The sequence below is a fragment of the Triturus cristatus genome, chromosome 6 (genome assembly GCF_964204655.1).
Source record: "Triturus cristatus chromosome 6, aTriCri1.1, whole genome shotgun sequence".
Lineage (NCBI taxonomy): Eukaryota > Metazoa > Chordata > Amphibia > Caudata > Salamandridae > Triturus > Triturus cristatus.
The window spans coordinates 938,817,166-938,842,399 of record NC_140589.1 but is presented as its reverse complement, the minus strand read 5'-3'; the positions used below and the strand labels follow the sequence as shown (position 1 = coordinate 938,842,399).

The window sequence follows — 25,234 nt, the reverse complement described above, 5'->3', positions numbered from 1 at the left end:
GGTTTCAGGTGTTGTCCCCTGGCACCGCTGGGTCTTAGAATAACCCAGTCCTTCACCAATTCCCATGCAGACGGCCGTTGACAATTGAAAGATGGCGCCAGCGGATTTACTGTGTTCAAAGTGGAGTGTTGTTGTAGTTAAAAAAACGCCCCTACTTTTATTCGAGGCACCGGATTGCTTGATAACTGTTTCCGACCCAGTTGAGAGAGAGAGGGAGGGTCTAATGTCCTTCCTCAGGGTCGTCGCCGGTACTCGACTCGGCGCACAAGTCTCCTCGGCGTCCATTGAATTGTCAAGCTCAGACCTCCGGTACAGCGGTGAGTGGGGAAATGTGAGTCAAAGGGGAGCAGTGTGACTCCTGCTCCGCTTCTTGATGTACAAACAAAGCGTAGGGTCCTGGTATTTAAAAGCAGGTGAGCGGGCTGCCGTGTTTTAATTAAGAATGTCCTTTGACTTGCAGTGCACGGGTCAAGTGGCGGTTCCTTGGCTAATGCTTCCACCCGCTTTCTAAAGAGCTGAAGAAGGCATTAGGATACCATTTGGCAAATATGAGAAGGATGACTAAATGATACTTCATGATGGCTAAATAAGGCATGTATGTATTCACAGGTACACTGCTGTTGGCTGCGTTTTACCTCATGGGGAAAAGTTGTTAAAACCTCCCGAGTGAGTTGCTGGTAGGAGTCCACCTGGCAACCACTTGGTAATTATGGCACAAAATATACACACTTCAAACAAAGTGTGGTAATTTCGACACAGAATAACAACTCGTGTGAGTGTTTTATGTCTCTGGCACTATCTTTCTGGAGATGCGTCTTCAAGCCCTGATGAAATTCACAAAAAATGTGCGAGGCAATGAAACATGTTGGCTGTTCCAATTGAGATGGTCTAAACATGCAGTTCTTTTTAATCTGAGTGTGGACACTGTGGAAATTAAAGTATGTATGAAAAAAGTGGGTCACAACTCATTTTAGCTTTAAAAAATGTTTTTCTGTTGCACTTTACGGGGTCTAGTTGGTTGATGGATGATATGATCATCTACACTTTATTTTCTTCACCTTTTCTCACACAATTTTAAGACTTGGGCAAAAATTCTCTCTTTTCCCTTTTCTTTTCTTGTCATGAAAGTTACCGATTATGACGATGTGAGCAAACTGGTGAGTACCAACCAGTAGCTCTATGGATGTGCATACGTGAGGTACTTTATGACTTCCCTCACATTTTTTCTTTTTCTTTAATTGCCGTGACCTTGTGTGTGGCTGGTTGACAAACTTAAGACTTTTAGAAAAGAACACTTGGAGGAGGGCACGTCTGATAAACAAGCGTAGCCCAATCTAGGAGTGTACAAATATCCCCTTTTTGTTGATGTAACACTAAAAAGTTGCAGTGTTCTACGTAACCAGGTCATTGGTGTATGGGCAATTAAAAGAATGTCAGCCTTGTAAAAGTGATTCAAGCACAGACCTTACAGAATCAGAGGCCATGGAGGAAAAGAATAAGGAAGATTTGTTGTCCAGGGTAACATCAGATTAACTCCTAGTGACCTTCTCATGAGATGATATAATAAGTTGCATTTCCTGTTCTGGCTTCTGGCAAACAGATCTATTCACAGTGGGCATCGATGATGATACTGCAGTCATGCTGTTCAGCTGAATCTGCACATGTACTCGGTGCATCTGTATAAAGAATGCTCTCAGAGTCAACTTGATAACTCTCAGCTACAGGACACCTATTTGAAACTCTGATTGTGTCTGGTAATCAATGACAATTTATCGACAAACCGCCCGATGAGCTACCCAACGAAGAAGGGAGAAGTGATTACTGTTATGTTATGAGGGAGCGAATTGAAGAGAAAACCTACTGAAGTGTTGGACTGAACATTCAAAATCAAAGTCTCAAGCACCTGAGCATAAATTTAAAGGATCTCCTTCAGACTACCATAATGTTGACTGGATGATCTCTTCAGTCACTATTGTAATGGTTACATGCAGTCAGTCAATAAAACTTTATTCGGTTTTTACAACCACAAAAGTATACAACAAGCAGCTACAACAAGCAGTTACATGCATAGATACATCAAAAGGATCACAAATATGCATTATTACATCCGTCCTAATAGATATAAAATGACCTAGCAGGCTGCCAGGGAGCATGGGCAACATCAAACATGATCTTGGATGTAAGAACCATCTTGCTTTGAGAGGCAAATGCCCTGAGAAGAGTAATATCCAAAATTGCTCATACAAACTGGATGCACTGACAAGAGACAAGATACATATTGTTTACACCGAGATAAAAATGCAGCTAGTGTAAATGTATGACTGTGTGGGATAAGCTGTAGAGGAGAGATCATTTCTAAGGAAAACTAAACAACCAATTTTGTGGACAAAGATACAAAAATGACCTTTACGATGAAGATAAGCCACAGCCACAGCCATTACTTTCAGAAAAAAATACAGGTGTCAAAGCCGCACATAAAGGGAGCACCTTCAATTACAAATGCATATTCCCCATAGTGAACCGAGATATTTCACCTGAGGCGGTGCCACAATCAGGGTGTGAAAATATGCACGCTGGAGATTCAGAAACACAAGCCAACCATGATTCTGAAGACACTGCAGAACCTGTTGCAAAGTCCCTGCCTGAAGAACAAGTCAAGATCTGTGTCAAACTTTAGACAAATACATAGATCTTCTGAGAGTGCTGGTTGTCCCCAACTCTCTGGTGGTCTTGTCCACTCAAATACTTAACAAGAGAAGAAACAGGAAAGCAGGAAAGGGAGAGATAATAGCAGGTGCACTTGTTGTCAGAAGCCAGTGTTGGCAAAACCCCAGGTGCCGTATTATCTCCTTGGAGATTAGCCCTCCTACTTGTTCTTAGATGGTGTATGGCACAACGTCTGAATGGTTAAGAGAAATAGTTAGAGGTCAGGGAGAAGGTGCTATTTCAGTATGTTTGGTAGAGTGAGACCTTAAACCCAATGAAGCACATAAACTTATCTAATTCCAGGCAGACAGTGCAAACATAAGAACGGGCGTGGATCATAACACCGCTGTTGCTCCCCTGAATGCCCAAACATTAGAGACCGTGGATCAGAAACAGATAATCTGTGTTCTAACTACATGGAGACAAGCAAAGAAAGTCAAAGGAGGTAATCTAGGTTAGGACCACATGAGCAAACCAGAATAAGGTAAAAGTAAAAAAGGTAAGGCGCACAGGATCAGGTAGACTAATTAAATGAAACAGAGAGCAAATAGAACTATAAATCCTTGCCAAGCAAATAGACTTGTGCTGTTAAATGGGCATTCCTACTACTGACGTAGAAATGTACTGCAGTTTGGAACTTCCCACATGGCTGTGGTTAGTGGTCTAACTCTCTCATTCTCCACTGCACAGTCTTTCAAGGATTCTATTCTCTTCCCTGTTGGAGTCTGGTGATTCCGAAATAAACACGAGGGGCAATACACATAGGACCCGATTTAGGGTTTAGCAGATGGGATAATGTTAGACCTGGTATCCTTGGTGTGGTTTCCCTCTAATTTTTTGCCTTCACACCTCCTATTCTTTCTGATTTCGTTTTTGCTGGTCTCAGGACTCTGCACACTTAACCACTGCCAAGCAGTTTTAAAGTGCTTGTGTTCCTTCCCTAAAACATGTTAACATTGGCTCATACTGAATTGGCACCTTTAATTTACTTGTAAGTCCCTAGTAAAGTGCCACTACCAGTGCCATGGCTTGTAAATGAAAGGCTATTAGTAAGCCTGCAGCACTGATTAAGCAACCTGCTAAAGTAGCACTCTATGAATATCTCAGGCCTGCCATTGCAGAGCCTGTATGTTCAGTTTTAAACTGCTTTTTCGACCTGTCAAAGTAAACACTTTGACAGGCCCAAATCTTCCTTTTTAACACATATTAAACACCTGTTGGGTAGGCCCTGTACCGCACAGAGGGCAGGGTGCAATGTATTTTGAAAGTTGGACATATACTTTTAAGTTTTACATGTCCTGGTAGTGAAAAACTCTTTAATTTGTTTTTCACTATTGCAAATCCTGCATCTTCCATAGGATAACATTCAAATTGCCCCATTTCATTTTATAAGTGCAATTTCCAAATGGGAACAGGTAAGCCCTTTATTGTTTGGTATCTCTGGAATTGCAACTTAAAATCCTAACTTCTGGTGGCTTCGGATTCTAACTTGCAATTCTGAAAATGGCACTTTTAGAAAGTTAAAGTAACCAATGATGGACGGAATGCTGAACAATGGGAATATTCACCCCCAGTCGCGAGGATCTGAGATTAATCCATTGTTCATTTGCTCACCACGCCACCACAGTTTGGACCCAGCCATATGCAAATGAGTCTCGACCCTGTTCCTCATGGGAACAGTCCAGCTTGAACTTGCAAGCTTGGTCCTTCCTGGACCGGAAGCAAGCATCCTGGGACTGGTTTCGAGGCATTTTCTTGTCTTAGCCATTTGGTGCCTGCTGCCTGTCTTTGTGTCACCCGAATGGGTGTGGGTGACAGCTGGTCTTTGTGCATTCCCCCTGGACAGCCACACACAATGGAGAGCTTAGGTGTGACTGGATGGGCTATTACTGGCAGAATGGGAAAGAGGAACTGGACCAAACCCACTTACACTTGAATAGGTTATGTCCTGTCCCCACAAAAAGGCCTGCGTACCCCCTGTACTTGGTCTGGAGCCAGGGCCATGAATGCAGGCCACATGTGAACTTCAAAGGCAAGCCTCTAGAAGCTTCTTCCCACTTCAAAGGCACAGCTGTGTGTAAATAGTGGACATCAGACACCACCACATCAGTTCACTTCTGGACCTGTGGATACTCTGCCAGGAAGGAGGACTGCTGTGTGGCTACAAGGACTGCCACTCTGCTGGACTGCCGCTCTGAAAGAACTGCTGCTCTGCTGTGCTGACCTCCTGCCCTATTGCCTGGCTGAGAAGGACTGGATCTCCATCTCTTGAACCCATAACCAAGATTGAATCCATGGGCTAGTTGGCTGGCCTTCTGACCTGAAGCCTCAGGGACTTAACTGGCTTCCACCAGCCTGGCATCTGCACCTGGACTCTGCCATCTCTAAGTCTACCCTGCTAAGTGGTGCCACCCCAGTCCTGGACCCTTGAAGTGGGCTTAAGGAGCTCTGCCAACCTTTTTGGATCCAGCAGTACCGCTGTATTGCTCCGACTGCGCGACGTACCTCAACACACACCCTCGCAATCCTTATCAATGGCAGCCTCGATGACAACACTGGACTCTGCCTCATAACCTTGCAGCTCTTCCGTACAGACGGTCCACCCAGACTGTGCGCAGCATACTCAATGCCGGACTTCACATCGCAAGCCCTTTTGACGTAATTCTTGACGGAGACTCAGGCACTCACATCGCAGCCTCGTCACATCTCGAAACTGAAGCATCGCTTCAGCTGTGCGACGCATCTTCAACACGGATCCTCGCAAAACTCCACAAACCAGGATTTAAGGTACTTTGTTCAGTGGGCCTAACGAGGCCCCAGCCAGAACTCCATCACAGTGGGTCTGAACTTGTGACTTTATCCTGGTCCGGTGTGAACCAGATATCCACAGTTGGAGCTTTGTACTTTTTTCTGCTATGTTTACCTAAATCTTTCAAATTCAATATCTCCCGTTCTACTGATTGATCCTCTAGTAACAGGGTAATTTCCGTATTGATGAGTGACTGTTCGCGTCGCACCTGCGTTGTCAGAACAGGAAGTGGAAGTAGAGCCACTACTTTTGACAATCATTTGACTAAGCGAGGAGCGGAGAGCATGAGGGAGCAAGGACCGGACGGTAGCCTCATGGCCGCAGTCTGCTGCCCAGACTCTACAGCCCACTGCGGGTTAAGGACTGAGGTATTGGCTTACTGCTCTGGCCCAGCTCTCTCGCTGTATTCCCCTTCGCGCTCGCCCACCGTCCAAGCCTCCTAAGTCGCAGGCATGAGGGATGCCACTGAGGCAAACGGAATGCTTGGCGCTCTGTTTCACCCTCACAAGCCTCTCAAGCCACAAGCAGCGGGGCTAGGGGCCTAAGCTGCGAGTGGCGAGAGGCGCCGCCAACTGAAGTGGCAAAGCATTGGGCCTTGTATGGGGGTCTGCAACAGGCTGCAGAGCGGCAGTATGTGAGCAATAGTCTATAGGTTTTACTGCAAGGGTGGAAGGTGGAACTGGCAGCTGGGCAGCGGGTTTGGAAGACCTAGGCCCTGCAATTTTGTTGAGCCCCAGGTGCGCGGAAGCGGCCCGACTAGGAATCGGGTGCAGCTTGTGACCTGGGTGCACTCCCTTCCTGCATTGCGTCAGCCCAGGCCTTTCATCTACTGTGCTTATACCCCTTCTCACCGCACCTTAAGCACACAAACCTTCGCCAAGCTGGCATCTGCCTTTTCCTGTTGACAACTGCTGCATTTGCCACTTCTACTGTACCACCTCCCTGGAAAGCAGCCAGCTGTTATCTACCAGCCATTTGCCAGTGTTTAGCCCTCGCTCTATGAAAGTTTCTACTCTACATTACACCTGCATGCTTGTGCACCCCCTCTCATTGCAAAAAGTTAACCACTCTGCAGGAGGGGTGAGGTGGCGCTAAGACTGACTGAGCGAGCCACACATCATGTCAGAAGGTGGCCCCAGGGAAGTACGTGTCCCCCAGCACCTTACCCACTAATCTACCACAACTGCACTTGCGGCACTACGTACTGGACAGGGCTTAGTAGACAAAAGTTATCAATAAAGTGGTCCCTACAGGGGAAGAGTGGCCCTTGACTTCCATGGCAATAGTATTAGAGAGAAGAAGAGAAAACCTTTAAAATGATTTCATTTCAGTTATGTGTTTAGTGCATTTATTTTCACACATCCCATTTCAAAGCGCAAAAATGAATTTTAACAGTATAATACAATATGTATGCTTTTCTAGAACCAAGGTGCTCCTAAAAGGTGACGGTGCAGTGAAAGTGAAATATAGTGAACAAAAAGTGCTCTTGTGCTATATACAGAAATATATACATATGGCTGATAGGGACAGTAAGATGTTTGCAGCCAAAATCCGTATTATGAGTGTCGATATTGACCATCAAATTAAACAAAAAAAGAGATTCCACATTTGTTATTGTCAACGTTTTGACCCCATAGCACTTCATTATTTAGAGCAGGTCATCATCAGGATGGGAAATCTCCAACCAAATGATTAGTTAACCATGTCTCAGGAAGAACTTTTGAAGACTCCTGAATCAGACCTAAAATCAGACAACTCCATGGATCTGCAGATCCTCTCACCTCAGCCTTTCTACCCGCACATTAGCGATAAATCAAGTCACTTCCTTTCAGGGCAACCTGTAGGAGCCTAGGGGATGCTTTACTACTATGGAACTCTGAAATTTAAGGAAATACTGGCATCTTACCCGCTAGATCCGCCCCAGGAAAATGACTCTGCCACTGGTCTACATAGCTGCAAGAAAGGCCCTTACACTAGCACTGGGGCTGTCCTCGGCCGGAACAAAGCATTACGTATGGACTGTGCATTTGATTCTCTTCTGAACACACTGCAGTTGTCTGTTGAGGCAGTGCAACATCAATAAAACAAAATGGACATCCAGTTGTCACTGCTTAACATTCTGGCTGTTTTCGTAGCTGGTATCCACGAGAAGCTAGGGGATCTCATTTTGCTCATCAAACGGGCACAGTCAGAAACCTTTGCGATACAAGCGAGCTGCACGTGTACCTCAGTGTGGACAAATTGTCCTCTCTTCACTCCATGCTCAATGACTTACTTAGTGAACTTAAACAAGAGCCTAAGATTTTCAGGGGCTCACCTCTCTTGGAAGCAATTAACCAACGTCGAGTCACAAGGCTTGCTAGTTATTTCAGAAAGCTACCTACCACAAAACATCAGCATACCATCCAAGGGGAGTACTGTACCATCACTCATCGGACCAACTGCAACAAACCCTGAGAAGGGTGCCAAACCAGACAGCGCCCTGGAAGTTACAACAAATGCAAGATTAAAACAGACCCAAAGGAGGAAAGGTCGGAACAAAAAGAATCCTGCATCAAATAAATTGGTCATCTACCCCCCTCTAGATCAGTAACCAGACAATTATAACAGATAACTCTATAACTGGCCATCCAACCACACTTGACAAACAGTCTAAGCTCCAAGTCTAGTGCAGGGCTCAGCATTCACAATGCCATGGAGGAGTAATTTAGCCGCGCAATCGTGGTACCATCAAAGACAGCAGGTACGAAGGGTGTACCGCCGGAGTCTGATAAAGCAACAATCTGCGCAGTAGGTTTCTGCATCACAACATTTTTGAGGCACCTCCGGCCCCCAAATCAATAATACCTCTCCAGTCAGTGCCTGTTTGGGAACCAAACAGCAAAATACTGTTGGCAAAAAGTTGGCTTCAGCAGCAAGGGACACCATGCCAGAAGGTGGATCCAGGATGGAGTTGGCCGACGCGGGGTCACTAACCATTTTCCCCACTTCACCAACGTCTGGCATTTTTTAATCAATTCAGTGAGGGCAACATTTGTTGGATGTCCACAAACCAGCAACTCAACATTCATGGGAAACCAAACAACCAAAACAGGCTTTGCAAGAACATCACTTAGAAACAAACACATTAATCATCATGCCAGAGTACTAATCCAGGCGAAACTGTGATGTTCTGAATAGGGGCAACATCCTATTGCTACTTTCATCTATCCTGAACTTAAAGTCAACTGACATCGTCATTGGAGTTTATCTGCTTTGCTAAGCCTCTCTCCCTAACTGACGATAAGGCTGTCTTCACAGGCAGAATTCATGCCTGGATGACTAAACAACTACAGACACTTGTTCCACAAAAAAGTTTGATACAGGGTACTCAAGAGCCATCAAAGAGAAATTTTTAAAATTACGCCCGAGTCTGCTCCCCCCTGTATTGCACCTCCCCTCTAGGCAGCGTGAGCCCACATTCAACGCTTATCTCTGCAGCTAGGGAATAGGAGATCTGTCTCATATACTGTGCTCCTGCAAAGAGTTATTTGGCGAAAGAAGACAGTTGCTTAAAATCCCCTTCAATCAAAATGGAATCCGTACGCGGAGGCAATCTGTGTTGGCTTGCTTCGCGCCCAGGGACCAGCAACTGAATTGCCAGCTGATAAAATATCTTGAACAGGTGAATAAGAGAATGTCAACATGGGCCAGCTTGACATCAAACTCCACAATCTCCACCAATGTTTAGGGAAGCTACCAGGCGGACCTGCCAGCACTTTACAGAATAGTTTGCACTATAGACCTTCATTTGGGCTGCCGTCTTGGTCAGAAGGAGGGACGAATGATCAAACTTGCACTTTTTTTTATGTACACTCTATGCATCTTTGGAACGTACCTTCCTTAATACACAAAATTCAAGGTGGCGGCCCACGAAAACCTGAATCGTGTGTCACACCCTGCAAAATAGGGACTGCTTACACCTATGCATTCTGCATCTTTTAATGTCCCCTCTATACTGAGGCTCCCCAGATACGCTAATAACTATGAATAATTTGTTCTGTTATATTGCAGTTTGAATGGGTGTAAGGAGGCTGACCATAGGCACTTTAGACCACTCTAGTATCCACACACTTTGCACTTTCGCACTTTCGCACTTTATCTTTCTGTGCAAAGAGAAGTCGATACCAGATGTTTTCATGTTCCTCATTTATTATTGGGAATAGACCTGTATCTGCCTTAGTGTATGCCATCATATCCACTGGGAAATAGGCTCCTAGCCTTCAGGCACTATAGCACACCCACAGCATTGCTATGGGGGCACTGTGTCAACAGAATTATTGGTATTGACATACTTATAAGATCTATTGGGAGCAGGGCCGGATAATATTTGCAGGCTACCAGCCTGTACCTTCTTGATCTGCTTTGCATTCTAAATACATTTTAAAAGGAGACTCACTTCAAGTTGATTTGCTGCTATAAATATCCGGCAGAACGTATAGTTTGGTTGTGCATTGGAACTCTGTATCTTACGCCCTTTGTGCTTCATCGATCTGATCTACAATAAATGGTTAGCATTTAACATTGCCATGTCCCTCCACCCCCACCAGTGAATTACACTCATATCTGTTCACCCCGTACTTCTATGAACCTTCAGCACTTTAGGCAGCCTTTGCTACTCCTGGGGTCGTGTGCCAAAGGGGTTATGGGCGCAGAAACACTTATACGATCCTCCGGGAACAGAGGTTCACCCATTTTTTTATTGCTTTGTACTTTTTATATATCACATGTGGTGACTGATTTTCAGCTTGTCTAGCTGCTACAATTCTTTTGATTGGTCTGGTGTTATTATCATTTCTTTTAATTGATTCACATGTTTTGGTTTTATTGCTTGTATTTTATTGCAATTGTTTTAAGTAACTATGCAAATATATAAACTTGAACTTCTACTAATTTGATTTTTGTTATTTTGGTCTTGTTTTATTTAATAAAGAAAGCTCTATATTTTTAAGTTGGTGTGGGGTCCTATTTGCCTGGTGCTTTTACTTTATTACTGTTTGAAATGTTGCACAAATTCTTTACACATTGCCTCTAAGTTAAGCCTGACTGCTCAGTGACAAGCTACTAGAGGGTTGAACACTGGTTATTTAGAGTTGGCTTGTGCCTCACCCTGACAAGGATTGTGGGTGTGCCTAGCCAGGGCTCACACCCCAGTCAACCAACAATTAAATTTCTCACAGATACTCTATCACAAATGTGATGGATATCCTTCCCAGCGTATTACAAGTGTGTTACATCCTATGGCACTTGTAATACAGCAGACGGAATATCCGACAAGTTTGTGACACAAAATCTAATCGGCCAAACTTTAAATCAGGCCCATAGTACTTAAACATTTTCTCAGCACTCTTGGAATGATGTCCTGACAGTCTGAAGCTCCAAGCTCAGCGAGAGAACCCAATTCTTCTTGGGAATTATGAAATAACAAGAGTAAAACTCCTGAGCCTCAAGAACAGTCTCTATGTCACCTTTCTTTTAGAAGCAAACAATTTCCTCCATTAATATGTTTTGTGGGTGAGGAGGAGAGGTTTGAGGGGTAATGTGTGGAGATCTCTTCCAGAAGAGGAGAGAATAACGCTGATTCAAATCTGATGGACTCATCTGTGCAAGGTTATCTCTGACCATTTGTGAAAGAAAGACGCCAGCTCTCCCACAAATGGAGAATTCTGGGAAGAAATCAGAGAGGACTCAAAAGGGTTTCAGATTGGTACATGAAAGAGAAAGAAAGTTGCTGCAGCTTAACAACTATTTCTACCACTCGTACCCAAAAGGCTTGAAATTATTTCTTGTATTGCCGAGCACACTGACGACTGTAACCTTCAAATCATCTGTATTGCTGGTGGAACGTATGCCATGGAGGAGCTAAACATAGTGTGAGCAATAGCATAACTCTCCTTGAATTTCTACAGAGAAGAGTAAGCCTTCTCCCCAAATAACTTCTGGCCTTCAAAAGACATCTGCTTAAACTGATCTAGAACATCAATTTAGCAGCTTTTAGAGTGCATTTTGTCTGCTTGACAAAGAGAGAGAAATCACAGAATACGCATACAATGGCAATGCTGGTACAAAACTGGCATTAATGAAAAAATAAAAGGAACAGGCACCAAAGCTGCATCCAAGGAACGCAGCCAAAGTCAAATTCAGGTTAAAAAAGACACCAACTCCAATGTGAAGGCTCATAAGACACCATAGAGGCTCATGGGGGCAGACTGAAAACAGTCAACGAAGGCTTCTGGTAAGAACCCATCTAAGGAAAATGACCTAATGAGTGGGTTGCAGAGATAAACATGCTTAATTCGAAGATGAACATAATGTCTCCTTGGCCCCCTTCTTACTCATGTGGTTGTAGTAGAAATTGTCTCTTATGTTTCTTATACCAACTTGCTCCTGAAACAAAAAGAGGTACTGCAGACCCTGGGACCGAGGAGATTTGGAATTCCTAAATGAAGGCACTGAAAGCTGTGCCTCGTTCTCCTTGATTGCCATAGAGTGCATAAGGGTTCGTAAATTGCATGGCATAGGATTATGAAACTTATGAACCATAAAAACTCTGGATGTTGATCTGTAACCAACATCTAGTTGCTGGAAGACGAGCAGGGCCTAAAGTCCAATGACTTTGAGGTTAGCATGACTCCTTACTAATAAAACATTTTATCCACAAAATGTCAAGAAATCAACCAAAAAAATCGTTGCATACAGATTTGCATTGGTACAGGCGCAGAAAAAAAGGAGCTAATGTCACTGGTACTTGTATGCTTTGCATCTACGAAGTGTAACTGCAACAAATGATGGACGGAATGCTGAATGATTCAGACATTCTACCCCAGTCAAGGGATCTGGGTTAAATCCATTGTTCTTTTGCCCACTACGCCACCCCAGTTTGGACCCAGCCATATGCAAATCAGTCTTGACCCTGTGCCTCATGGGAACAGTCCAGACCGAACTGCCAAACCAGGTCCTCCCAGGACCGGAAACAATCATCCTGGGAACGGGTTCAAGGTATGTCACCCTTCATCAGCCAGGCTTGCTTGAATCCAGTGGCACAGTGAGCAAGGGACCCACGCCTGGGCATACCCATCCCACTTAGGGCAAAACGTGTAACTGCAACAAATGATAAACAAAAGGATGTATGGTGCTGAAGGAGAACCATCAAGAATGCACCACCAGAAGTAGCCAGGAAAGCGCACCAACCAGGAAAGCGCAAACAGGCGAACTACACTCTGGATGGTTAGGTGAAAACATAGCAGCACATGTGGATTGTCCCCAGTAGAGGGCAAAACACATTAAGATAGCTAGATAAAACAAAAGTCATTTTTATCAAAGAAATGAAAAGCATGTTTTAAAATAATAAGCATTAAAACAATAATCTGTTACTGTGATAAAAGAGCACACTGCATTGATTATAAGAAGTCTTTAAGCATAGTAGACCTACTCATTAGCCCCACCATTTCAAGCTGGTTGTTTTCCACGCCCTTCCTCCTTCAATTGACCTCTATTAAGGATTCAGAACGGGAATTCAATTTCGAAATAATTCCCATATTTTGGTTTCTGAAGCCAGTCACTTACTAAGTGTGTTGTACATTCTCCTATTATTTTGGTTTAACCCCTTTTCAAGGGCCAGCTGGGTAGGATCGATGTTGGAGTTTGAAGGATATTGTATTTCTGAGCAACACTCAATGCTCTTTTATTAATTTGCCTTTACTTACCTCAGGGTTTGCTGAGGGTAAATGCTGTTTTACAATCACTTACTGGTCCTGGATTCTGTTTCTGTGCAGTTGGAAACGGTTCTAAGTTATGCATGGTTTCCTCTTACACCCTCCTTTTGAGGTTCACTCAACCTCCAAGTAGACAGTGATCCAAGCTAATTCAAGTATTTCTTTGGGGGGGGGGATTAAGGATTGCGTCTTCTTAGTACACCCTTGCTCACTTAGTCAGGGGAACCGGGGAGTTCCTCCTGTGTCATACGTTTCTTTCTGCAGCAAACACCACTCAGTAGCAGAATCAATGCCTTTCCACTTTGACATCCTCAGTGTCTCTGGAGGGGGCTCTAACCTTTTCATCATTACTATTATTGCAGTTGTCAAATGCTTGCTGTAGCAGTCTCTATACCTTCCTAATTCCTCTTCCTTTAAGGGGGTTGAGGAACAGGAGGTTGGAGGGGAATGAAGACTATCTGTTCTCATCCATAAGAAAAAGTTACATACCTTTGGTAATGATCTTTCAGGTAGCATTAGTGCCTCACGAACATCTGTACCAACACCTGAAACCTACATAGCAGCCTGATGGATGTCCAGGCATGCTAACACCGTAGCAGCTCTTTCCTGGTGGAATGAACCCATAAGCCTTCTGAGGGCAGCTTCTTCACCAATGCATGGCAGATCATTATGCAGAGAACCATCCATCAAGAGATGGTCCTTTTTTACACTGCCTTGCCCTTCTTGGCTATGGAAAACCGTACAAAGAGCTGATCCACTCAATGTTCCTTAATAATATCCATATAAACATGCAGTGCCCTCTTAGGCTCCAAACGATGGAGTCTCTCTTCCTCCTGAGATGGATGAGGTGGAGCAAAGAATGCTACAAGGGTAATAGCCTATCCAGCATGAAAAGGAGTGACCACTTTCGGCAGAAAGGAAGCTTGGGTCCTCAGCACCAACCTACCGCAGAAGAAAGGAGCGCAAAAAAGCTGAAAGAGAAGATAAGCAGCCCTTAACAGTGCATAAAGCAAGTCCTTGCTGGGCTAGGGAAAGAACAAACAACAGCACTTCAGACAAATTTGCTTGTAGTGGGTCAATTTGTCGGGTGCTGCACCAATTCACAATTTTGTCCCAACAACTGGTGTACACTGATTCTTTTGGAGGACGCCTCGAAGACATGATGACACCAATGACCTCAGGTAGCAGGTTGAAGGAGGCCAACTGAAGCCACTCAATCTACAAGTATAGAGATGCAGACTGTGCAGGCCCAGGTGTAGCACCTGCCCTGCTACTGTGACAGAAGATTATTCCGAAGCAGCAGCTTCATCAGCAGACAGATGCTCATGCCCAGGAGTTCAGAGTACAACACTTTGGATAACTTGGGTTGGGTTATTACTAATCTTCTTCAGAATACTGGGCAGGAGAGGCACTGGTGGAGGGAATACAGGAAGCCCGAGCTCCACTATATATGGAAGGAGTATCTGAGAGAGAACTGCTTTAGAAACTACAACAAGCAACAGTGACAATGGGCCTTCTCGTCAGTAGTTGAAAGACTGAGCTAGGTTTCTCCCCATTGCTGGAAGTCACCCTGAGTCACATTCGAGTGCAACTGCCGTTTGTGATCCGCTAAGCAACTGCCCCTGAGTTTGTCCACTCAGGTGTTTAAAGATTCCGCCAGGTGGTTCACAAAAGAAATGCCTTGGTGGTTCTGCCACTTTCAACAGTTCAGGGCCTCCTGACACAGGACCCAAGACCCCACCCTGTCCTGCTTGTTGAAGTACTATATATCAGTGGTGATGTCTGTGAGGGCCTCCATTAACCATCCGTCCTCTGGTGGTGGGCAGGAAGGCCGTCAATGCTAAATGCATCAGTTTCAACTCCAACAAACTGACGGAGTCGGCCCTCCAACAGAAACCAGAGGCCTTCAAACTCCACCTCTCCCAGATGGCATCCCCAGCCCAGCAGTGATACATTCATGATAACCATCAGCGGTGGTGGAGTAAGGAGAGGTGCCCACCACTGAACCAATCACAGTCCAGTACCCACCACTGCAGATCTTGTACATTCTTCTCTGAAATCTGGATACAATCCAATAGATTCCTCTCATGTTGTGCCAACTGGGATTTATTTTCCTACTGTAGAGCCCCCATGTGACACCCGGTGTGTTCTGCCAGCAGGATGCAGGAGACCAACAACCCCAAGAGCCTAAGAGATATCTGCACTGAGATCCAGGACTATGGCTGAAGCATCAGGATAACAGCCTGAATGAACTGGACTCTCCACTCTGAGGGAAAGTAATGAATATTCAGAATAGCTCTAAAGAAGAGAAGCACTTGCAAAGGAATTTGGTGTGGGTTTGGCACGTTGATAATAAACCTTAACAAGAGGTTGGCCGTAGTTTGGAGGTGGTTGAACTGCCTAGGGCGAGCCCGCCTTCAACTGCCAGTTGTCAGGATACAGGGTGACTTGTAACCCCAACCTCCAAAGGTGTGCTACAAGCACCACATTCAATTGCTTGAAAACACAAGGGGCAATGGTGAGGACAAACATGTGTACTGCGAGCTGAAAATGCTCCTGGCCCACTGTGAACCGCAGGTAACGCCTGTGGGTTTGCAGGACGAGGATATGGATACAAGTGTCCTGCAGGGCCAATCCCACTATCAAGTCTCCAGGCCTAGGGCTGACAGGACTTGGGCTAGAATGTGCATCTTGAAATTGCGTTTTGCAGAATGACATTTAGAGGGTGAAGATCTACTGAAAGATGAATGCCTCCATCTTCCTTCGCACAAAAAAGTAGCAGGAGACCAGAACTCTAGCTCTAGACTCTTTGGCAAAAGGTCTGCATTTCCTGCTGCAGGATTGACAGGTAGTACTCCCCCAACCACCGTGATAGTGGTGGGGTAAAAAAAATAGGAGGGCATAGTCCTATTAGAGGATTTGGAGAACCCATTTGTCTCAATTGACAGCCTGGCAATCTTGGAGAAAATATCTGATCCTGCCTCTGACAGGGTAGCTGTGTCCCGGCTAGGACACATTTAAGCAGTTTTGAGGTTGCGACTGCTAGAGGGCTGTACACTGAGCTAAGCATTGTCCCTGCTCTTCTGAACGTTATCTCTGAGGACTGCGGCCACAACCACGAAAAGGCTGAAAGGCCTGCTGGCCTGGTAAAGGAGTCTGGCACTGGTCTAATTGAAAAATACAACCATAGACAAGGAGAGGGTGAAATTGCTGCTGAAATTGCCATGTGCAAGAAGAAAGGTCTAAGGAACATGCTGTGGCTTTGCACCCCATGAACCACTCCAAGGCTAAGCCCGCTTTCTGAGATCTATCATAGGCCATGTCAGTTAAGGATATCTATACATCCTCGGAGAAGCCTTCGTAACTCATCCAGGAGTGGTGCCGAAGGGATTTACTAGTACCCACTGCTCATCCTAAGCAGTTGGTCGAGTCCAGTCCAGAGTGTATGATAAATGTTGCTGCATTGCGGCTGTCCTGAATAGCCTGAGTAAGGTACCCCTAAAGAGCGCCCAGAAAAGCAGGCAAAACATGAGCCAGAAAATCCAAAGGACATGAGAATAGTGGCCCAGGAAACTATGGCATTCACACACCTCTGGGCTAGGATTGTGGATGAGACAATCCATTTCCCAAATGCCTCTATTCTTGTGGATTCATGTTCAGGCAAAGTAGCAGAAAAAGCATTGGGATTCATTTTGCTGGTGTGGGGTGTTGAGTAAGAAAGGCTGGGTCACCTAATGTGGACGATGGTGAAGAGAGACGTGCCTGTTAACATGTGGACATGAAATAGGTTTTGACTAAGTGCCCAAAATAGTATTTGTGAACGCCTCATTAAATGGCAACAGTGGCTCTGTGGGAACCTGACCAAGTTGAAGTATTTCCGTCAATACATTAGTCTTTGCTTCCATGGTGGGTAACTGTAAATCTAGAACTTCTGCTGCTCTTTGAATAACAACAGCACTTGCCTCTATTGCACGGCCAGGGAGGACACAAGGCCAGTATATGGGGAAGTGTCCAGACCATTTGCATCCTGCAATTCTTCGTACCACTTATTCTCATCTTAGAGGGGAACATAGTCGAACCCTTCATCGTAGTTATCATTATCAGAGTCAGTACCAAAAATATTGTGCAAAGTCTTGGCCCTACCACGTGGCAGGATATAGGAATATGAAGGGTGGCCAAGTAACTGTGTATTGGTCGGAGCCAGTAGCAATCTCGGACAACTTCATGGTGGATTCTGCTCAGAGTCAGATAACACTAGAAGCTATGCATCCCCTTTCTGCATCCACTGCATCGATGCAAAGGGACTCAGCGCTGGGGATGGTGTCGGAACCGCAGTTGGCACCTGAGCTAGAGCTAAACCCAGTGAGGATCCATAGTGCAAAGACAGCGCTTGGATTCAGACTTGCTGGCTGATATCTAACTGGAGCTCCTTATGGATCCTTGAGGCCCAAAGACGTATCAAGTGCGAAGTGCGAAATATATGCAGCAAGGCTTTTCTGAAGGCCTTTTCTTGCAGTGAAGTCGCTGACAGAACCTGCATTTTGTTGTGTTGAGACCAAACTCTGAATCGGCTCTGATGGAGATCAGTAGCGAGAAAAGGAGGCATGTTGATGCTCTTGCTCCCTCTCTGGAGTCTGAGTATGGGGGGAAGGGGCCAATTACCGTTTCAGCCTCTTGTGCTTTTTCTTGGACTTACCCGAAGCCTTCGACCATGACAATGATCTGCCGGGAGCAGGAATGGTACATTCATTTCGACTTTAACCAATTACGGTGTGGAGCTTTCCTTGTGTACGGCAATGTAAACATTGGCCTCATGGTCCCTTATAGCCATCGGGTCTATCTGGGCGCAGCTGTCGCAATCCCTGAAGTTTTGCTCCAAACCCAGGCACCACGAACAGACTTCATGAGGATCCATCACAGATGTCTATTTGCGACAGTCCATACATGGTTAAAACCCCATTGTTTTAGATCGGTGATATTTTCTATTGCAAACTGGATAATCTGTGAAGAATAACGGTCATAAGACCAAGAAGAAGCTCCGGATCTGCTTGTGAATGCGTAGAAAGAAAGGAAGTGACATCCGCACGCACAGGTTTAGCTTATATGTGGCTCCGTTCATCACTTTTGTAGAGAAACAGTATTGACATGGAACGGCGTTGACTCAGAGCCGCTTGACACCACCTACTGGTAAGCAGGACTACTGCTTTTAAAGTTTCCAGCTGCAGTGCAACGCCAGGGTAATATTTACAAGGAGAAGAATCTACAGTTAGGACTATCCATCAGAAAAAATATTCTGAAGTTTTACCATATCAAAACTTGCCTACAGGTTTAATCTTGTTACACATCTCCCAGACTTTTTTTTTTTGTTCAGAGGGCAATGCCAAGGGAGGGTCACAGCAATTTAATCGAAGCGCATTATATTTGGTAGCTGTACTACATAAAGAGAGGCAAGCGAGACATGTTCCAGGCCAATGGCAGGCAAAGATGCAAAGTTAATTTCTATTAAGTGGATTCCCGTTCTTTGTCCGGTCTGTTTCTGTGAAATACCTAGTGTTCAGACACTCGCCTCTTAATGTCCAGTTGTTCCTGGTCTACATGTAATAAAAGAGCCTCTGATCACTGTTCCAGTGATCTGCATCGACATCAGCTGGCTCCTGCTGTTGTATTTGTCGCTTGTGCTCCAGTCCTGCTAGCCCCAGTCATGCCATCAAAAACTTCAGCATTTCAAGAAGTGTACTACAAATGGGGATCCAGCACTTTGGTGGTGTTTTGGGCAGTTGGAGTTTTTCCTCCTGGAGCAGCCAGGGACTACTTTCCAGAGAGCAATATCTTTGTAACCCATACTACACTCAGAAAAGCCAGTGTCGCTTTCGGAACAGGTCGCATTTACTACAAACTACTATGAAAAAGGGGAAGGTCTAACATATATGTCCAATCCTTGACAGTACCTGAGTGATACAATGCTAATTCCAGTGAATATTCTGTTAAACTTCTGTTTCATTTTCTCTCCCCCTCATACTGAGATTAAGACCATAGCCAGCAGCTACAGCAGTTTATTGTATGGTCTCACCCACACACTCCCTTTTCACCTCTCCTAGTTATCTCTTTACTCTGAGTGAATGATGTATGAGGTTTCCATCCAGATTGGCAGGTGCCTCTATCTCATTCAACAATCATTAAAGTTCCCTCTTTTTCCACACAATCTGACATCAGACCTTTATGCTGAAAGGTAATGATTTAAATGTACAGTTCTTTCAAGTGTGGCTAAACCTAGACGCATGATTTAGCTAGAGGATTAGGATGGGAAGTCTACTGGCAATACAGCGCTATGTGTATGTTGGGTTATGATACTGGATTTTTTGGAAGGCCACACAGAGTACAGCATAGTTGGTCCTTGCAGAGACTCTTTCTGGGACCTCCATCCTAGGTGACACAGTGAGATTCAGCAAGTCTGAGAACTAGATTTAAAATGCTTGCTTTCCATATCTAGAGAGGAAACCGGAATATGCCCTCAGTTATGCCGTCATGGCAAATGACTGAAGAAGGCTCATGTGATGCTTCCAGCAGCCATTTTAGCTTGCAGAGAAATGAGTAGAACAGTAGCTGGGAGCTACATTTGTGATTTTGTAAGGTTTGCGACTGTAAAAAGGGTCTGCAAATCAGGCCCTTTCTTCCCTCTTTGACATGCCTTTCTAGCTGGCTACTTCCTCTGCACGAATGCCAACTCCAAGCTTATTCCTTGGTCTCTTTGCAGAATAGGAACTGATGGCTACTATACAGAGTTCAATCTTCTATGTCTCATGCAAACAGAGTGTTTGCTTCTTTTAATTGGTCTGTCAGGTAGATACTGGACTATGATGGATGCTGGCTCTTGATTCTATTGTCTGGGTGGGTGAATACTTGTTACAGTGATCAACTGAGCATGTACATGAAATAGCAGATTCTTGTGCTCCGTCTGTTTGTGTGCAGTCCCATTATTGGTTCCTGCATAAAACTTGTTGTGCCTAAAGTCTTAAATCTCAAGTCATGTAGTCTTACCACATCAACAAACACTGTGCTCTGCTATGATAAGTCTGTTTTTATTCTTTGTTGATACATCTTTTTTTATTTGAGGCACAGTACTATTTGGCTGTGCCGTGAGAATGGCAGAAATTGTACTATGTGTGATGTGCAATGCTTATGGACAGTTTAATATAGCCTTTTTCTTTTCCACTGAAATAAAAAGTCTTAAACTCTACTTTGCTATTGAAGTCATCCCCATAAAAGCAATCTTATTTGCAAGCATCTTCTTACAACACCTGGTCTCAAATGTTCTAGTTCTTGGTCTTGAATAGTTTATTCAGTTGGCTTCCTGGTGTTAGGGTATTTTAATAGGTCCTTATTCTCTGCATGCTTTATCTGTTTGCTCTCCTTCCCAGCCAGTATGAGCTGAGGGCTTTGATAGCTACTACCTTTTCTACCCCAGATCAACTCCTTCATTTTCAGTGGAGGACATCCACATCTTATTTTTCTGTTGCACTGGATTTCATATTTTTATTACTATTCTAGAACTGGAATGGGTGTGGGGGGTGTTGAGGTGAAAATGAAGGGTCAGATTGTGGTACCACATTATTTTCTGGTGTTGTCACATCCATGCCTAGGGCTTACATTAGACTGGATTGGTAAAAGATGACTGTGCATGCAAAGGTTGCTAGACACCACACTCAGCTTGTTGGTGGGCATCCTTAGAGTACTGGGCCATGCTGATGATTCTGTGATCGCAGTCACCCATAGGGGTGTCAGAAATCACCTGCAGGCATCATATGGCATGGGTGGTGGTGAAACGGTGGAATCTGGCATTGGGCAAAGGAGGTCATCTGCTAGTCTTCTTCGCATGCTTAGCCAGTGACATAATTCAGGAGAAGAGGCGTGGTCAAACCTTTGAACTACGCTTCCAAGGTGGAAGAGTGTCCAGAGAATTCTATGGAAGAGTCATAATCCAAGATGAAGCATGAGTTTTGGATGTTAGTGCCTGATTAAATTGTTCGCAAGGAATGTGCATGTTTCAGTGACTATAGTACTGCCCTTTTGTTATTCGACATGACACTTATCCAGTGATGTTCAGTAATAGCATTTCAGATGTTTTTGAGGAGTAATTTTTAATGTCCTCCTGCAAATGTTCTTAGTTAGTCTCGGTGTCCATGGTATAGAAAGTGTAAATAATTTTACAATTTAATCCCCGGAATTCACTTGCTGGATGATAAGATCAGATGGAAATTAATTGCTAGCATGAGTGTTAGTGTGATCCCCATGAACAAAATATAAACAAGGACAGATCATTGGATTTTATAGGTACTCCAATTGGGGACAGAGAGGGCAAGAGGGAGTGATTCAGGAGGATGTTTAAAGGAAATAAAACTGTACATTAGCCAGTCTAGAAACTGAAGCATACCAATGGAAGTCATATTTTAAGAACAATGCAATTAACAGAAATCTTAAAATTTATGCTCCCGTTTTTTTCAATTTCTGGATATTTTTAACTTAATTGTAGCACTGGTCCTTCTGCTCTATTCCAACAAAGTAGTTTGTTGTTTCGTGAATTTTGGCTTAAAGGTGGCAGATTCTCTGTAACAAGGTGATCTGTAGAAACTGTTCTTGGGCCTTTTGACATTAGAGTGTTTGAAAACTAAAGTGTAAAAATGAGGCATGTAGATAAAAAAGGCATTAGCTCATGCAGGAAGAACTAGACAAAATAGGTACATATTAAAAGCATAGATGAAAGTGTTGAACATCCAAAAAGGAAGATGACATAATCTTATAGAGTTTACAATCATCTTAAAAAGCAAAGAAAGTTTTTATCTTAAATACATTCTGCATTCAATATCAGATTTGAAGCTTCAAATGAAAGGTACTTGAAAAACATTATTTTAGTAGACTGTACTCACAAACCATAAGACGAGTTGACTTCCAAACTAGTTATCTGTTGTGGAGGTTCACCACTAACCCACACTAGCTGAATAACCAGCTCCACCTGGTAGCCAGCCGACTGTTTCAATGGAGTGCTTTTAACTCTGTAATAAAAGTAGAAATTGTACACTGTAAAACAGTCCAGCTCAAATGAGCAAGATTTATTTTAAACAAAAGGAGAACATAACATTGGAAACTTAGGAATCGTCAAGAAGAAACTGTCATCAATAGTTAAAAGTAATTCTGTACAAAAAGAAACAGCTTTGACACATCCATCAGCATTCACGATTTAGAGTGCATGAACCATGCTCAAGAGAATGTCACTGTACCGCACAAAGGATATCATGGCGCTTTAATGCTTCACCAACCTATAGAGCAGAGTAGTTATCGGTAGTAGGGAATTAATAAAACACATGTAAATGTACAAAAGTTAATACCAATCCCTGACCTAAATTGGAGAGATATTTAAACAGCCATCAGGAGAATGGTCAGCAACCCAATCATTTGATTGGTATGGAGTGTTTGGGGGCGCTTTTATTCAGCACTTTAAATGGTTCCAATTGGAGGCCTAGTTTATGGTGACTCCTATTCAAGTTAAGAAAAGAGTTTTGAGTTTCAGGTGGTTCTAGCAGATGAAGATGGATAGCAGGTAATAAAAGAGGGATCTTCAGGATCAGAGCTGTCACAGGAAAGGAGGCCATGTCAGCATTATAAATTTGTAAACTGCATGGTATGGGTGGTTTTCATGCACACAACGGATTGAGAATTGGAAGTTGTAAAAGAAAAACAGAAAGATCTAACATTTTAGAGTCTCAACACAGTATGATTGTGTTCACTCAGAACTTAGTCACCGAGTGCCAGGGTCAAAAAAACCCTTTTTTTTGTTTTTTAAACAAAAGGGGATTATAATACACTTCCAGAAAAGAAAAGTTACATAGGCGGTTTATGGGCCTGTTTTGAGGCCAGGTGGTCCGGTTTTACTGGTGATTTCCCTGATAATACCACAACATTGCCTGAAGCAAACAAATGCATGCAGTCTATCATACCAAGCAAAATACTCATACAGCGTGTTTTCTATACAAGTTCAGATCTGGCCTGATTTGCAAATGTGGGACACTTTTTCAACTATCTTTGTCCGCTATCCAGGGCCACTTTTATTTTGGTGCATGGGCTTATTTTTTGTCCCAGTCTAACCCTGAATATATACCTTTCTTAATGCATAGCGTTCCCTGCAGCTAGCGAGAGAACCTTTAGTCGCTCCATGGGCAGAAGCATTTTTGTTACCCTTCCTTTTGGAAGGGGCGTTACAGTTTTACCGGCCCCCTGCTCCCCACCTTGTGCCAGTAACTGAGCGTGTTTAAAAGCCCTGGGTGTCACAGGTGCTCCCTCTTTCTTCCAGATGAGCGCTGACATCTCCTTGCACCACAGTGACATTAGCAAAGGCCGCTCATAACCCCCACCCACCCACTTCCCTAACAAGAACGGGTGGGAAACTTCAGGAAAACATAGTGGGGTTGATGTGTACACCAGACTTCTTTTTAGATGTCAGTCTATCCAAGAGGATACGATTCACGTGGCAAAGGGCTGGCTCGGAGGAGATTGCCCTGTGTGTGGTCCCGGGACTTATAGTCGGCCCTGGGTTCCTATGTTATAATTTCTATAGACCTGTGGCTAGCTAGTTTGGTCATGGATGCACTGGCAAGGTCAGTGCTGGTTCCCTGGTGAGCTATTGCGTTTTATGCTGGTAGTCATATTTACATCATGTAACATGCAAAGATTCTGAAGTGCCTCCGATTTTTTCATGTGTATCACACAAGGAGATGATGGACGGAGTGCTGAAACTTTTAAGAGTCTCACCCACAGTCACAGATCTAGGTTGAATCCATCATCATCCTTTACCTCACTTTGCCACCCCAGTTCAGACACAGCTATATGCACATCAGTCTTGACCCTGTGCCTCATGGGAACAGTCCAGCCCGAATTGCCAAGCCATGTCTTCCCTGAACCGGAAACAAGCTTTCCTGGGACCGGTTTAGGGCTAACAGCCCTCATCAGCCAGGCTAGCTAGAATCCAGTGGCAAAGTGAGCAAGAGATCCACGTCTGGGCATACCCTGCAAACTTAGGGCGAACAAAGCAAACACAAGATGTTGGACGGAGTGCTGAAACCTTTCAGACACTCACCCCCAGTCACAGATCTGGGTTGAATCCATCATCATTCTTCCGCTAACTTTGCCACCCCAGTTCAGACACAGCTATATGCAAATCAGTCTTGACCCTGTGCCTCATGGGAACAGTCCAGCCCGAATTGCCAAGCCATGTCTTTCCTGGACCTGAAGCAAGCATCCTAGGACCGGTTTAGGGCTAACAGCTCTCATCAGCCAGACTAGCTTGAATCCAGTGGCAAAGTGAGAAGATCTTTAACATTAAGAGGATCGCTCACAACTCCAACAAATTGATGTGAAGAAAGGCATCAGCCGGAGTCTAGAGTCCTCATATTTCCCTGTGCTAGATGGCCTTCCCAGCCTAGTAGAGATGTATCCGTGACCACCATAAGCTCTGGGAGTGATAAGGAGAGGAGTCTGCCACTGGTCCAATTGCAGACTTCCAGCCACCACTGCAGATCTTTTTCAGTCACAGTCAAAATAAGGATGAATCAGATAGGTTACCCTTGTGCTGTGTCCACTAAGAATTCAGATCCCACTGCAGAGCTTGCACATGCCATTTGCTGTGGCTAGCTAGATTAATGCAGGAGGACAATTGTCCCAGCAGCTGCAATGCTATCCTCACCGAGACTCAGGACAGAAGCTAAAACATCAGGATCACAGCCCAAATGTCCTGGAAGTTTCACTCCATGAAGAAGGCACAAACTGTACCATATATAGGATTGCTCAGATGGACGGGAGCATCTGAAAAGTAGTTAGGTGTCACTTCAACAATTTCATAGTAAACCCCAACGATGTTAGAAGGTGGGCTGTCGTCTGGAGATGGTCTACTACTGTCTTGAGCTAATTCCGCTTC

General features: G+C 44.3%; 1 protein-coding gene across 6 annotated transcripts in view; it reads right to left on the bottom strand.

Moving 5' to 3' along the window:
• Window positions 1-25,234, bottom strand: part of STXBP5 (syntaxin binding protein 5) — a 1,306,577-nt gene that overhangs the window by 346,675 nt on the left and 934,668 nt on the right. For all 6 annotated transcript variants that reach the window (XM_085611623.1, XM_085611620.1, XM_085611619.1 and 3 more), the window contains exon 17: window positions 22,194-22,319. In XM_085611623.1, coding sequence (XP_085467749.1) covers window positions 22,194-22,319 — 126 coding nt within the window. The remainder of the gene's footprint in view (window positions 1-22,193; window positions 22,320-25,234) is intronic.